This window comes from Penicillium argentinense (genome assembly GCF_028826775.1).
Source record: "Penicillium argentinense strain IBT 30761 chromosome Unknown utg000011l_segment0_segment0, whole genome shotgun sequence".
NCBI classification, from domain to species: Eukaryota; Fungi; Ascomycota; class Eurotiomycetes; order Eurotiales; family Aspergillaceae; genus Penicillium; species Penicillium argentinense.
Genome location: NW_026622670.1, coordinates 2,840,242 through 2,854,245, shown reverse-complemented (window position 1 = coordinate 2,854,245; position 14,004 = coordinate 2,840,242). Strand labels below are relative to the sequence as shown.

The 14,004-nt window shown below is 50.6% G+C and overlaps 5 protein-coding genes across 5 annotated transcripts; 2 read left to right on the top strand and 3 right to left on the bottom strand.

The window, feature by feature from the left end:
• Window positions 1-72: 72 nt before the first annotated feature.
• On the bottom strand, window positions 73-1,576 carry N7532_012074 (uncharacterized protein; the record flags this gene model as incomplete). The annotated part of the gene is made up of 4 exons (XM_056624565.1): window positions 73-352; window positions 409-604; window positions 668-1,280; window positions 1,334-1,576. 4 exons carry the CDS (start codon window positions 1,574-1,576, stop codon window positions 73-75), a joined length of 1,332 nt encoding a protein of 443 aa, XP_056469553.1.
• A 914-nt stretch (window positions 1,577-2,490) lies between these two features.
• On the bottom strand, window positions 2,491-3,442 carry N7532_012073 (Gfo/Idh/MocA family protein; the record flags this gene model as incomplete). The annotated part of the gene is made up of 2 exons (XM_056624564.1): window positions 2,491-3,240; window positions 3,308-3,442. 2 exons carry the CDS (start codon window positions 3,440-3,442, stop codon window positions 2,491-2,493), a joined length of 885 nt encoding a protein of 294 aa, XP_056469552.1.
• Window positions 3,443-4,709: 1,267 nt separating this feature from the next.
• On the top strand, window positions 4,710-6,020 carry N7532_012072 (NAD(P)-dependent alcohol dehydrogenase; the record flags this gene model as incomplete). Its single annotated transcript, XM_056624563.1, has 5 exons — window positions 4,710-4,715; window positions 4,766-4,925; window positions 4,981-5,110; window positions 5,171-5,729; window positions 5,784-6,020. 5 exons carry the CDS (start codon window positions 4,710-4,712, stop codon window positions 6,018-6,020), a joined length of 1,092 nt encoding a protein of 363 aa, XP_056469551.1.
• Window positions 6,021-7,517: 1,497 nt separating this feature from the next.
• On the top strand, window positions 7,518-8,226 carry N7532_012071 (uncharacterized protein; the record flags this gene model as incomplete). The annotated part of the gene is made up of 4 exons (XM_056624562.1): window positions 7,518-7,694; window positions 7,754-7,906; window positions 7,986-8,087; window positions 8,143-8,226. 4 exons carry the CDS (start codon window positions 7,518-7,520, stop codon window positions 8,224-8,226), a joined length of 516 nt encoding a protein of 171 aa, XP_056469550.1.
• A 476-nt stretch (window positions 8,227-8,702) lies between these two features.
• On the bottom strand, window positions 8,703-11,606 carry N7532_012070 (putative GTPase activating protein (Evi5); the record flags this gene model as incomplete). Its single annotated transcript, XM_056624561.1, has 4 exons — window positions 8,703-10,074; window positions 10,135-10,491; window positions 10,562-11,175; window positions 11,262-11,606. The coding sequence occupies 4 exons, from the start codon at window positions 11,604-11,606 to the stop codon at window positions 8,703-8,705; spliced, it is 2,688 nt and encodes an 895-aa protein (XP_056469549.1).
• Window positions 11,607-14,004: the final 2,398 nt, after the last annotated feature.

Genomic DNA, 14,004 nt, shown 5'->3' with positions numbered 1-14,004 from the left:
TCTTTCAAGAAAGTTGTTTCTTATTTTGCAGAGTCAACGACATGTTGTTGTGATTCTGTTTCTTAATAGCTATCATAGCTCCGCATTGTCTACCATTTTCCATCGGTCTTGTAAATTCTCATACGGTTTCCGCATCGGCCATGCATGGATGTCTTTTGTTCGATCTATTATTCCAACCAATGCATCGCGTTCGTCTGGATCAGTGAAATACTCACCATACAAATTGATAGCTATAACTGCATTGACCAGCGCTGGTTGGATTCGGAGATGATTCAAAGCTATACCGCAGAGATTTAGGACGATGGATCTCACTTGTGCCTCTGCTTTGCGGTGAGAGGCACGGGACGCCGTCCTGGAAATGAAATCAGCACAATTGTGGCGGAACCTTGCATCCTGTCTTTGACTCACTCCAGGTGAGGATTTTCAGCAACTAGGATCATTTGAGCTAGCCGAAGATGCTGTATCGCGGTGACCTGAAAATCAAAGCTGTACCACACAGTCGGGAAAATTTCACCCACTGCTCGATTCGCCTTCAAGTCGAGAATGGGCTCTATCTCACCCATACATGCATGGGTAAGCTGCTGTTCTCTTAACTTGAGTCGCGCTATTGCAAATGGAATTAGTGGAAAAACCTCGCCTGGTCTCAGGGCTATGCTTCGATGCTCACTCCACTCTTCGGTATGCTTTTGTCCCCAGCGCCAAGTTGCAACCTCTCCGGAAAAAATAATCATATTGTTTGCAATAGAATTATTGCGCCAGCGATCAGAGTCAAAACGCATGTGCGGAATGCTCTCCCTGGTAAATGCGTTGTAAATCTCTTGACGGATAACAATGTAGTAGGCAGCGGTCGCCAGAGAGTTGTCTAGAGGTGATTCAATCATTGAGTCAATTATGGTTTGCGTGATGGCCAAAAAGTTAACGCGGCGATCGTCATGATAATCCGAGTCGAGTTCATTCTCGTCCATCTCCTCATCCATCTCCTCGTATTGCCGTAGAATGACTGTTGCTGCCATGATGTTTTCTTGGTGTACTGGATTCTGAATTTCGGGAAATCGAACAAGATCTGGAATGCACCTCAACATATACTCCAAAGCGCTCGACTTTTTCAAGTGAGGTAACAGTTGCCCTCTATACAATATTCCCTTTGGTGTCGAATATTGCGGCAGGCGACATAGTCGCCTCGCTGCCACTGCGAATATAGCATTTTTCACCGTTGGACATTGTTGTGCTCTGACGGGGACAACTAGTTGAAAGTGTCTGAGGTCGTCGCAATGGTCAAACTACACCTCATCAGTCACATGTGATGGGCATCTCTGGAAGCGGTTCTTCATACCCATGGAGACAAATCTTCAATAAAGCATCGCATAAGACATGATTCTTGAATACTCTCACTAGCAGCCGGACCTTGGTAGTGGGTAGATGAGGGAGATATCGAATAACCGACATCAGTAGGACTTCTCCCATCCAGCGCGTAGCTCTCGATTTCAAGACGGGAAGGGCTTGTATCATCGTTTCGTGCGGTTTGATTCAAATTATCATATCCAGCAGTGAATAAGTTCGCGTTCTCGAGATCCATGGATGATACCGGCGATGAAGAGTCTTCCTGGCTTTGATGTATGTGACCGAACTGGTCGCGATTTCCTACCAGGTCTCTATGAGCCTCATCTATCCCCTCTCTTGGGATGTTCTGCGTCTCAATCGGTGGATCCAGCTGCTTTTGACTTCCAGAGGCAAAAGAAGCTAGCAAAGAAGCATCATTCAGGGACTCCTCGTTTGACCGTACGGTAGTGGCCACTCTCTCTGAGGTCTCTGGGGGGTTTTGTGACACTCGTGTGCGCTTCGGGGGCCGCCAGCTCTTCGGTCGGCTGTTGACCCATGTTTGGCCTTGTGTAAAGCTTGCGTCGAAGTTTGCAGTTGACCCATGTCGAAAAACGGCTTTCTTTACCACCGGTTTGCATTCGAGTCCCTTGGTCTCACATCGCTTGCATATTGGCCTTTGCTTGTCGCCTGTCATTCACTCAGTTGTCAGCAGACTCAGGTTGGTCGACAGAAAAGGAGGACTCAGTTACATTTCTGGTGCCGAGCTGCCACTTTGGTAAGCAATGATTGGATTAAAACCTGGGGGTCTTGTAGCTCTTACCTCGGCAGTTAGAACAAGGCGCTCTGGCCAATGAGGGCGTTGACATATCGATTGCCAGGGTCAACGCGTCAAAGCAGACAGCAGCTGTGTTCAAGTAAGAAAGGTCCGGCTGTGCGAACCTCGCCTCGCCCACGCCTCCCCGATGGGGCGAAACGGACAAGAAGTGTGGGGAAGCGCAACCCCGCGTGGAAAAGCGCCGAATGGGGAAAGCCACCCCGCATCACTGCTACTCGGGGTATATTTTCCCCGCTCCCGAGCGAGCGGGTACCGTAAACTGCACACAGCTTGATGTTTGAAACTGAAGATGGTATAGCATTGCTATCTATCCTGGGGCATTCTAACCCTCTAATTCAGAGCTTTCCCTGGAATGGCCGAGAATCCAACCGGTCTCCGCGCTCGTTGAACTTCACCACCTCACCAGTGAGCAAAGCATGCTGCAGCGCTTGTCCGATCTTCATGACCATGATTCCGGTTCCCAGTGAGACAGGAACCGGCTTGTTGTTTAGCACAGAGTCTACAAACTCGTTGGCTTCCCTCGCAAAAGCGTCCTCGAAGCGCTGCCAGTACTCTGGCTGAACCTCGTGCCGCATGCCCAGCTTGTCGGCCAAGACCACATTGTTCTGTTTGGGGATCACATTCACCATCAACTTTCCATCTGTGCCAGTGACCTCGGTGCAAACATCATGTCCGTGGGCTTGAGTTCTCGAGCAGTAGAAGTATGCGATCTTGCCTCCATGGAATTCCACGACACCCACGGCATTATCCACGTCATTCAGATCCTTCAATTCAGGATGGTGCTGAAGGGTGCCGGCTGCCCAGCACGCCTTAGGGATTGGGTTGCCAAGGTACCAGAGCGATAGATCAATGTCGTGAATCGCACAATCGACGAAAATACCACCGTTCCGAGACGCGTGGCGAACAAAGAATCCAGATTCATCGCGCAGATCGCAGGTGTTAGATCGAACCATGAATGGAGATCCGATCGCCTTCTCCTGGATCTTCGTGCTTGCGTCGCGATAGGAAGCGTCAAACCGTCGGGAGAATCCAGCCATCACCTTGATCCATGGATTGCGCTCTGCTGCGTCGACAACCGATTGCGCCTAGTTTGAGATCACTTGTCAGTATGTCTTCAATTCAACAACTGGCATCAAGTCCCATTGTGCTTACCTCGACCAGATCAGTACTCAGAGGCTTTTCACAAAGCACGTGGATTCCTTTCGCAATGGCTGAGAGTGACTGACTCGCATGGACATCCGTGCTTGTAGAAATCCAGACGGCTTGCAGACCGGACTGAGACAGCATTTCGTCATAGTTGCTGTATACCTGGCATACCGAAGTCCTGGTATTCTTTGTTTTCCTTCGCCCAAGCGATCTCGTGGGGCTCGGTGGAACACACGGCCACGACTGTCGCACGCGGAACACGATAAAGTAGGGTGTGCACATGGCGTTTTCCCTAAGTCGTATCGGTCTCAGGGCTCTGTATACTCCGCAAAGAGAAAAAATCACAGGTCAAGCTTACCATGCGGCCAAGGCCTACAACAGCAATGCGAAGAGGTTGCATGATCGATCTTGGAAAGAGATAGCAAGAGTGATTGAATGAAAGTAATAATAATGGAGTATTGAAATGTTTGGCTGGTAGAATGTTTCTATATCTCTTCCCAGGGGATATTTATGACCTTTTATGGTCTTGAGATGTGAGTGCGGGTGCAGCACATATGTCGATCAGTTATCGCCGCCGGTTACCGTTTTAGGTAATTTTTGGGATCAAGTGACCCACCCCGTTCATAGGCTCGAAATTCCGTGAGCGCTCTATGATACAGGTATATTTCATCTTTTTGAATAATTTCGGGGTTTTATTAATCAATGTAGTTATGTCAGACGAATCACGCATGTAATCGGACCGCTCGTTGATGTAAGATCTCGAAATCAGGATCAGTATAAAACGACTATAGTCGTCGCAGCTTCATGGGAAATACGAAATACTCTAGAATGGTTTTTCTTCTTTCCTTTCTTTTTTTTTGCTTCCTTCGTTTGGACACACAAATCGGCTTCTCGGGTCTTTCAAAGAGAGTACCTTCAACAATGAACCTTATTGACGCCTAATATATGATCAGAGTCTAAGGATTCGAATGCGTTTACAAGGCCTGTGTGATGGGGAGTGATGAAGGTGAGAGAGCTAAGTTTGCTTTACTCATAGCTCGGAAGTGTACTAGTTACTAGTTAGCTACTGTTCAGTGGAAGTGTAGGCCCTACATCACCTGACCTATAGCCTACATAGTTTGAGTCAGCCAAACCTGCTGGCAGCCATAACCGCATCAATGCATCACACCTTAAATTTACCTCACCCAAAACTCCGAGTCTCTTTACTCGTCCACTTTGGAGTGTTGAAATCAGCGGAGTGGGTTGTCCGCAGCAGTGACGGACCTCGGAGTGGGTCTCCGAAAGCGGGGTCCAGATGTATCTAAAGAGATACGAGGACATTCTTTTGGACGTGCTCATATTTAACAGAGGACATCGCAGCTGAGAGCAGTCAATACCTCCTAAATTCTATTTCGTCGCACTAAACAACATGGGGGTGAGTGATCCCACTACTGCCGTTGGGCTTGCACCTCATCATCATTCTAGGAGACAAATCGCTCGTTTGTCCTTCGCGCCGTGAAAGAGGTCATTTTGGAAGACCGCCCTGTTCCAGTTTTGAAGGACCCTTGGGATGTGCGGGTTCGGATCGCACAGACTGGCATCTGCGGGAGTGACGTGCACTATTGGCAACGAGGGCGCATAGGAGGTAAGGAATACCAATGGGGCATCCCGTACGAGGAGACATTTACTGTCTCTCTTAGACTTCATCTTGAACTCCCCTATTGTACTCGGCCATGAGAGTTCTGGCACTGTCGTCGAGGTCGGTTCCGCGGTGAAGAACCTGAAGATTGGCGATCGGGTCGCTATTGAACCAGGCGTGCCTTGCAGACAGTAAGTCGCACCTGCATCAGCCAGCCTTGAGTGATCCATGTACTAAGCATATCGTCGCAGCTGTGACTACTGCCGCAGCGGATCCTACAACCTCTGCCCCGACACCGTCTTCGCCGCCACCCCTCCCCACGATGGAACGCTCTCGAAATATTATATCACGCAGGCCGATTACTGCTATCCTCTGCCCCGACAAATGAACATGGAAGAGGGAGCCTTAGTGGAGCCTGTCGCCGTCGCCGTTCAGATCACTAAAGTGGGCAACGTTCGTCCCAACCAGACAGTGGTGGTCTTTGGATGCGGGCCCATCGGACTGCTCTGCCAGGCAGTGAGCAAGGCATATTCGGCCAAAAAGGTGATCGGGGTAGACATCAGTCAGTCTAGGGCAGATTTCGCTCGGACTTTCGGGGCAGACGAAGTATTCGTGCCCTCGTCCAGGCCCGAGGGCACTGACGAGACCACCTGGAGTGAGGAGGTGGCTCGAATCATGAAAGAGAAGTTTGCGCTGGGGGAGGGGCCCGACGTGGTTCTTGAAGCGACTGGGGCACAAGCCTGTATTCAGGCAGGCATCCACTTGACTAAGAAAGGCGGCACATACGTCCAGGCCGGTATGGGCCGTGAGGTCAGTCAGCCTTCATATTCGTTGCCATCCATGCAAGAAACTAACCCAGGTTAGAACGTGGTGTTTCCCATCACTACTGCCTGTATTCGCGACCTGCACATCCGAGGCTCCATTCGATACACGGTGGGCTGTTACCCAACAGCTGTGGATCTTATTTCAACTGGGAAGATTGACGTGAAGCGACTGGTCACGAACCGCTTCAAGTTTGAACAAGCAGAGGAGGCATTTGAACTTGTTCGGCAGGGCAAAGAGAGTGTAATTAAGGTCATCATCGAGGGAGTCTCTCCATAGTCCGTTGAGCCTTGCCTACGAGGGGTGCTTCTCGCCTAGCAAAGCCTGCCTCCGTGGGCCGACAACTCCGGGTCGGCTTACAGAATTTCACCTAGTTCATCTTGACATCCCATTCCTCGAAGGAGTAGATCGTTCTTGAGTTGACAACACGTAATTCAAACTCGGTTCATGGTCAACTTAACCGAGTATTCAATCATTTCATCTTCATGGAACCTTAGACTCAATGAGTTTCGCACAATCGGCCCGACCTTTTCTGGTGTTATGTATCGGGTGAGGTCGAGATTCTTGTAGAATTCTGCTGACAATGTTGCTGTCAGATTTTTCGGTAAACATAATTCCCTCAGGTGGAATTATGAGCGTCTTGTTCTCACTAGGGGCGTGTGGGAAGGGAGGTCTATAAGGCACCCCGTGACTTCAATGCGGGTGTGGTGGCAGATCATCAATCATTGATCTGCCCCTGAACTTGATCCGAACTGGCTCAACATATAACCGTTGGAAAACGAATACCTTACCAGCGAGCTGGACCCATATGAGCTGTTAGACTTCATCTCGTGCGCTGCGCTCTCGATGCATCAGCCGAACACGTTGTGGAATCTGGGGTGTATCCGAAGGGGTCAGCGAGCGCGGAAAGATTCAACCTCAGATCCGCTTCTCGAACGCCATGTGGCGAGCCGAGCAAACGAAATTGAGAAAGACAACCAGCGTGGTGGAATGCTACAGCCATGCACTGATTCTTATGAGCGTCTATTGATTTTCGACGGGCTCAAGGTGGATCCATTGGTCGCGGTGGGTGGGAGTGCTGGCATACGATCTTCACCAGAAACCTCCACAAGCGCGTACCCAGTCCACCGCGACATGTGGATCACCACCTGCATGAAATACATCATTGCTTTTGCTGTTTGCTTTGTCTGTCGCTGAGTTGACAGGCGAAACTTCGAGTTGTCAACTACACGTGAATCCAACGTCCCTCTGGTCACAGCTGCAGACGCGGGCACCGAGGAATTACAGAATCGCAGAATTGGAGCGGCTTGGTGAGGCTTGTCAACGTCAACCAAGGCGACATGCTCTTCGCCATTAACTCCACTAGTTCATGGGGGCACTCACGTCGTGCCCCATGATGCTCGAAAACACGACACTTGGGGAGCGACCATCCATCAATAGATCCATCGATCATTGATCTCGAAGGCTGCCGGTCATGAAAATGCTGGCCGCTTGGTGGAGGAGAACTCGTTCTTTCAGTAGCGATTGCAGGCAGTTATCTCGCACAATTCGCCCTTCGATTCCGCTGGAGAGCCAAAAATTGACCGCGCAACTCCATCGATGGCAAGATTCTCAATTCGGAGAAGACTGGATCTGGAACCCGGCTCTTCCTCTATTCCTCCGATTCTTGTACATGTAAAGAAATTCTCGTTTCCAGGAGAAACATTTGCACAAACAATCAATTCCTTCTCCTTCACTTATCTCGTTTATCTCCATTCAAATTTCTTCCTCTTCATAATGCAATTCGAGCTGTCTGCCCTCATGGCCGTCCTGGCCGCTACTGCCATTGCCTCGCCTGTCCCCACTGCCGATAAAAGCATGTGTGCCAGTAAAGTTGTGTCCACCTTGAACTCGCTGACCAAGGACGTCACTGCGGGCACCGAAAAGAATCAGAACAGACAAGGCCCCTTTGCGGTTGGGTAGGTGAACATCCCCGACCCGCGGGATTCATGAAGATAATGGTCAGTTAATAGACCAAATTCCTTTTCCAGGCAATCGTCTCTGGTGGAAGGGCAACGTTTCGACTATTTCCAACTCTAACCAAGGCCATCGCTACTGCCGGTGAGACTGGTTGTCAAAATCTGAGTGAAGAGGACCAGAAGAGGGTGTGCGCCGCCGCGCAAATGGTACAAAATTCATCCAAACCCGCTGGCAACCGTTCTAAAGCTAATATAATACAATGAAAAGTTTCTCGCTGCGGATTAGAAGCTTGTCAAGGAGCTCGGTGGCAAGAAGTGCCTTCTCAGGAGCCACCGCTTGGCTACGCTCATTTCCGCGGTCCTTCGTACTGAGGAGGGTGCCGTTGATGTGAGTTCATATCCGATCTTCATCAAGCGCATCAACTCAAACCATTCAATTTTAGATCTATCTGCTCGGCATCGTTCCTAACACCCCTGTCTGTGGTGATAACCTGGAGTCCACCGTCAAGAATTTGCAGGAGATCTGACCAGGGTCATTCAAGACTACAGCAACACCAAGAGAACTTGGTCCTAAGATTTGAAATTTTCATGTACATTTAGCCAACTTGTGTAACTTCCACAAATACCTTGATATCATATTAATACTTAATGCCAAACATACCTTCAATATCAAGCACTGGGTTGACTACAACTTAAGTCACATATACCACATCACAAAATCACACAGTGCCTATTGCGATCCCTCCCGTGCCTCATAAGTATCATCCTCTTCCAGCTAGGCCCTATTTTATTTTTCTTACGTCCCGAAAGAAAATGAAGTCAGTTGCGTTATTCCGACAAGTCAAATTCTCATCGACGTAAGTTCCCAAAAGTCAAACAGAGACTGTATGGAAAAATAGGATTGACACAGCCACCAGAACAAGTCTCTATTATTTCACATGGACCAGGACAACCACCTCACTCAAACAGTATGGTTACATTAAGAGATCACGCTCAAACAATTTCATGAAGGAGATTCGTTGCTCGTTGCAGCTCGTCGACCCCAGCCACTGAAAAACCCTCCACCTCCAGCACTGCCATTGCTGGAGGTGCCGGGAGTCTTGACAGGCTCTGTCGGAGCTTTGGAAATGCTTGCTCGGGAAGGAGAGCGGCCGACAAATGAGTGCCGATTCTCAAGCTTGGCGCTCGGTTGAGAATGAGGCGCGCTGATCATCTTTCGAAGCGCGTCCAACTTGGCCTTGACTTCTTCCAACTCTTGTTTGGCCACCGCTTCGGCCGTCTTTGCATTAACAAGCTCCAACAATAGCGTTTCCTCGGCAGCCGGCTTATTGTTTTCAGTGGCTAGTACACTCTGGAGGCCTAAGCTGCTTGACCGTTTGTTGAAAGTTGGGCTCTTCTGGGAGTTTGTGCGCACCAACCGCAATTTTCGGAGACCGTTTGGCGAGGTCGCCTCATTGGAATCAGCGGGGGAAGAAGCGTTCTCGGGGGGCGTGGCAGATTCTGTGACCGGCGTCTTGAGTGAGCGAAGCTCCTGATTCATACGCTCCAGTCGCTGTCGATCACGGTAACCGTCTTGAATTCGGCCGCGTGCCTCTCGGAGCTGGTCCTTTAAAGACGAATTTTCCTGCTCGAAATCATCCATCCGTCGTGTGAGATCCAGACAGCGACTGGCTTCCACTTCATGCATCTCCTTCCATCGGGTCATATCATCGTAAAGCTGGTGTTTCGTTTGCGTAATAGACGTGCGTTTTGGCTCTTCCGATAGGAGGCGGGCCTGTGCCTTGGATAGCAGTTCATCTGATTGGTATTCACTTGGCAGACCCTGGAGATAGCCGAGCAGCTCCTTAGATAATCCATTGTCTTCCTCTCGTTCTTCACGCTCCTGTTGCAATTCCCGTGTCAAATCCGCATGCTGGCGCTGGAGATCACTTAAAGCCATCAGCAAATCTTCGATCTGTGTGTGAAGATCGCGGTCTTTGTGATGAGTGGCAACATTGGACTTGACGCGTGTTCTGTCCGTACCCGCTGTGACAGTCGACAATTCTGTTGGGGCAGTGCTCGCATCGGATACTGTTTCGATCGAATTCAGCGTCGAGGTCATGCTCTGTTTTGAGGTGGACCGTCGGATTGTGCTGACCGGGCGTGAGGGGCTCGCGTTGGGGTTGAGAGATTTCATGGAGTTGTGGGAGTTGGAGCCCGTCCAAAGGCGACCCAGGAATCGCGAAGCAGTTGCCTGCATCTGGGGGAATGAGATTCCCGTAGGAACACCTTGAGATTGTGTGTAGTTAGCTTCCAGAGCCTGGAGGCTCTCCTTGGTGACAAGCGAGGTAAGTGAAACAAAGTCATTCACGAGATCGTCAGCATTGAACGCGTATCTAATAATGTTGACAGTCAGTACAAGTTCTGTTACCGGGTAAGATGCGTCAAAAACTCACGTATCCCAGACGCTTCGAGACAGAAGCAGTTGCATGACATCCTCAAACTCGGTACATGCCAGGATTCTTTTCTCGTTGCGTTGCATCAAGGAAAGAGCGACGCGCATCAAGGTTTCGCAAGCACCTTCGAGGAAAATGACATCGTAAATTCGGAGCAGCATTGGCAACGGGCACGCCACTGCAAAGAAAGAGAGAAACCATTGTGATACATAGACAGGCTCGACATTCAACGATTCCAAGTGTTCAAACAGGGCAGGTCGATGCCGCGCCAGGAGGTTTTGAAACTGGTAAACATGAAGGTGAAGACCAGACAGATCTGGGAGATAGCACATTCGAAGATTATAGTGGTCCATCAATCTGTCAGAGGGTTAATCGCCGATCTCCATAGCACTACCGATAGAGCAGACCGCGAGGGATGCTATCTTACCTAACAAGCACGCAGAAAGCTTCCGCATCGGACATATGCATGAGCAACGGTCCAACAACAAAACCAAGTCCTTGGCAATAGCCAATCTTGGCATCGTACAGACTAAAACATCTCAAGACTCGAGCCAGCATCTGCTGGCCTTCGCCATTGGGGTCCCGGAACATTTCCACATTGGGAAAGCTGCGGCCAATATCCTTGCCGATCAGCCCGTCATAGGGGCTGCTTTCGCCCGAAAGCCGCTGGAACTCATCTATGAGAGATGGATCACGAGCGCCGGCGAGGCTCGGCCAGACAACGCCACGGAGTGGCGGAGGCACACCACCTTGAATCTTGTTCGAGGTGAGTGTTGGCAATCGCTGAGCCGTCTGCGGATAGTCTGCCACTAAAGCTGCCCAGAATTCCAGCTCGGTCATCGGCGGTGGCTGCAGCTGCGAGTAGCGCAGTTCTGATCTTGCTGGATCGCTGATCAACCGTTTAATCTGAATCAGCGACTGCGAGCGGGACTGTCGCTGATGTCTCGGCGACTGAGGGACATTGTTGGACAGCCCGGACTTCGGGTTGGTCACCAGGGCATTGTTTTCTTGCTCGAGGCGAGCGAGGAGGAGGGCCGTAGACTGTCAAATCGGCGAGGAATGTCAGCCTCCATTCCACGCAAGGACCCCACTGCACACCTTCGGGCGACTTCTCCCAGTTCACCTACCTCATCAGAACTCTCTCCTCGCGGCTCCTGCTCTTCTGTCTTTTCTAAGTTCTCCCAATCGACTTCGCTGTCGGCTTCCTCGTCTGCGGTCTTATCTGCTGTTGAGGTGGGAGTAGGGGGCTCCGACACGGGAACTGGAGTGGTCCTTGCGGCATCCTGGAGAGGCATCGGACCGAACGATTCGCTTTCATGGCTCGCCTCCACCGGGGTTGGAGGAATATCGAGGTTGCGCCAGTCGGGCTGGGTGTGCTCGGAGTTGGATTGAATGTCGGAGAGCGATACGGTCACCATGGAGTCGTGGTTGGGTGCATGCGGCGCCGGGGAGGCGGATTCGGCGCTCTCCATCGCTGCCACAATTGATTTAAAAGTCGGAGCGAGTGGGTGCTTCTCGGGGGAGAATCACCAGCTCAGGTCGAATTGACACGGAAACAAAGCGAAGGGACGATTGGGAGGATATGCAAGACCAGCTTCATCTCTGGAGAGGGGAGTTAGCACATGGACGCGACGCAGATACACACACGCCCGAATCTAGCGCAGCGGGAATGCAGGTAAAGAGGATAGGACATTCACACACCTCGAGGCGATCCAGCACCATATGAAAAAGGGAAAAGCGGAGTCGAGACTCGATGGCTGGCGAAGAAAAGGGAGTCGGAGTCAGGAGATGCGTGAGAACCCACCCGCACTATTTCGCTAGCCCCTTTAGCCTTCCCCTCCTCGAGTCTCGCCCCCCGTCGATCGCTTTCATACACCGACTGTTTTGCTTGCGCCCTCTCCTTTTTGCTTCTCGTTTTTGATAGGGAGATTATTCCATAGTGCCCTGTTCACTCTAATCTGTGGATCGTACTACCGACCCTGGAACAGTACCCTTGTGGTAGGGTCCCGCGGAACCAACTGCGGAAGTTCTGGCACCTCTCTCAATACACTAATGTAGTAGTACTAAGTCATGCCCGCCGTTCCAGGTGACTGAGCCAGTAGGCAAGTAGGTAGATTACCACAATACAATCATCGGGCACCTGAACATGCTCCGGTGGCTGAACCGAGTTGCGCTGCAGGAACAAAACAATCAAATACGCGTGCAGTCTGGCGCAGAGGGCGCCAAGCCCGTAATGGCAATACAGATTGGGGGTTACTGTCACCTATTCGACTTGTGGTTGGCACGAAATATACTACCTGTGCGTTCATTGGAGGACCCTCTCGGCTTGCTATGAAACACGGTGACACCCCCTGGCAGCCCTGGTTAAATGACTGTTCAGGATGAAACGGCTGGGTGATTTGGGCGCAGAAGGGCTGGCAGAGGCAAGGGAGGAGGTGGGAGAAGGTCTTCTGAGGGGCCGCTGTCACCAATAGCCCCCTTTCCTCGGTGGATCTGCCGCTGGTCCATGCGGTCCTTCGCGGTGGTAATCCTCCGAGGCTGTGGGGATTCGGGCGAAGAAAGCTGGAAAACTTCTCGAAGGGCCTGGCATGGGAAATCGTCGATTGGCGCGAGCACCCGAGCACGTTTATCTTTTCCAAGTCTCGCCGAAGAGAAATCAAACTCGAGGTAGTTGTTACTCACAAACCAAATTAGATGTCCTTTTCCCCTCGCTTCCCGTTGGTATCTGTTCGAGAGAGGTGGTGCCCGTCAGCCATCTTGAAATCATGCAAGGGTGAGCGAACGCAGGATCATCGATATCAAAAAGTGGCGGGGTGGCTGGTACCTCAAAGCATCAGACACCATCAAGTAGATAAAATTCGAGGCCTAATCACACAGTCGCACCAGTGGCAAACACGAGCGAGTTCCAGTTTCAATCATCCAGTCTTTCAACGAGACAACAGATAAAAACGCTGATACTACACCCACTAGTCATAGCACACGAGATCGAAATCATAATCAGCATAGGAGGCTGCTACACGTGTACCTCACAGTGTTCTATTATAGCATTCAGAAGCCATTATGATGATAGTGCACATGATTCACTTTCGGTTCACCTTGTACCTAGGTACGGTGCGCTAGTGTAGGTAAGGTTGCCTACAGCGTGGTGTGCTAGATGAAGATGGGTACAGATGATCGAAAAGTGCCTACAACACTATGTGCAAACTCCGACTCTGTTGTACTATTGGTAATCCCGCATCAGTGCAGTCTTGGTGGTGACTTCGTTTCCATTCATACCCTAGGGTAGTATGGGATGTATTATCCACATTGCAGTTCATCCATGTGCAAGCTCACATTTCCCAAACACTGTTGAGCCACGGAACCTTCAGTGGTGCCGCTATTTGCAAAATCCTGAGCTGCCCTGTCAACGTAGTAAGGTACACTAGTGTATTTATGATTCTACCTTTCTTAGTGCCGGAATATATATCACGATCAACACGCCAACGATGGGGCATTTCTGTAGCGTTCGTTATACCCGGTAACTGTTGCAGGAAAATAATTCACAGGGATTCTATTTCAAGACTATCTTTTGGCAGGATCTCTCACAACCCTGAACCTGCCTTTCCTGGTTACAAGGAGGAACAATCATAGAGACGTACTGTTGGCGCAGATCGCGCTTGTCTGTTTTGGATGATTTGTTTTCAGATTGCCTGTTTTGGCGGCGGGGGCGGGGGCGGTGAGGAGAAACAATGACCCGGATCTCACCGCCCGGCAACTCACTGGCAGGCGCGTTTCACCGTGGCGCAAAACAGACCCGACGACACGCATTCCTCCCATCCTGATCATTTGATCATTAGCATTACTCTCTCGTTCCTGAGAGCATGCTGCGCG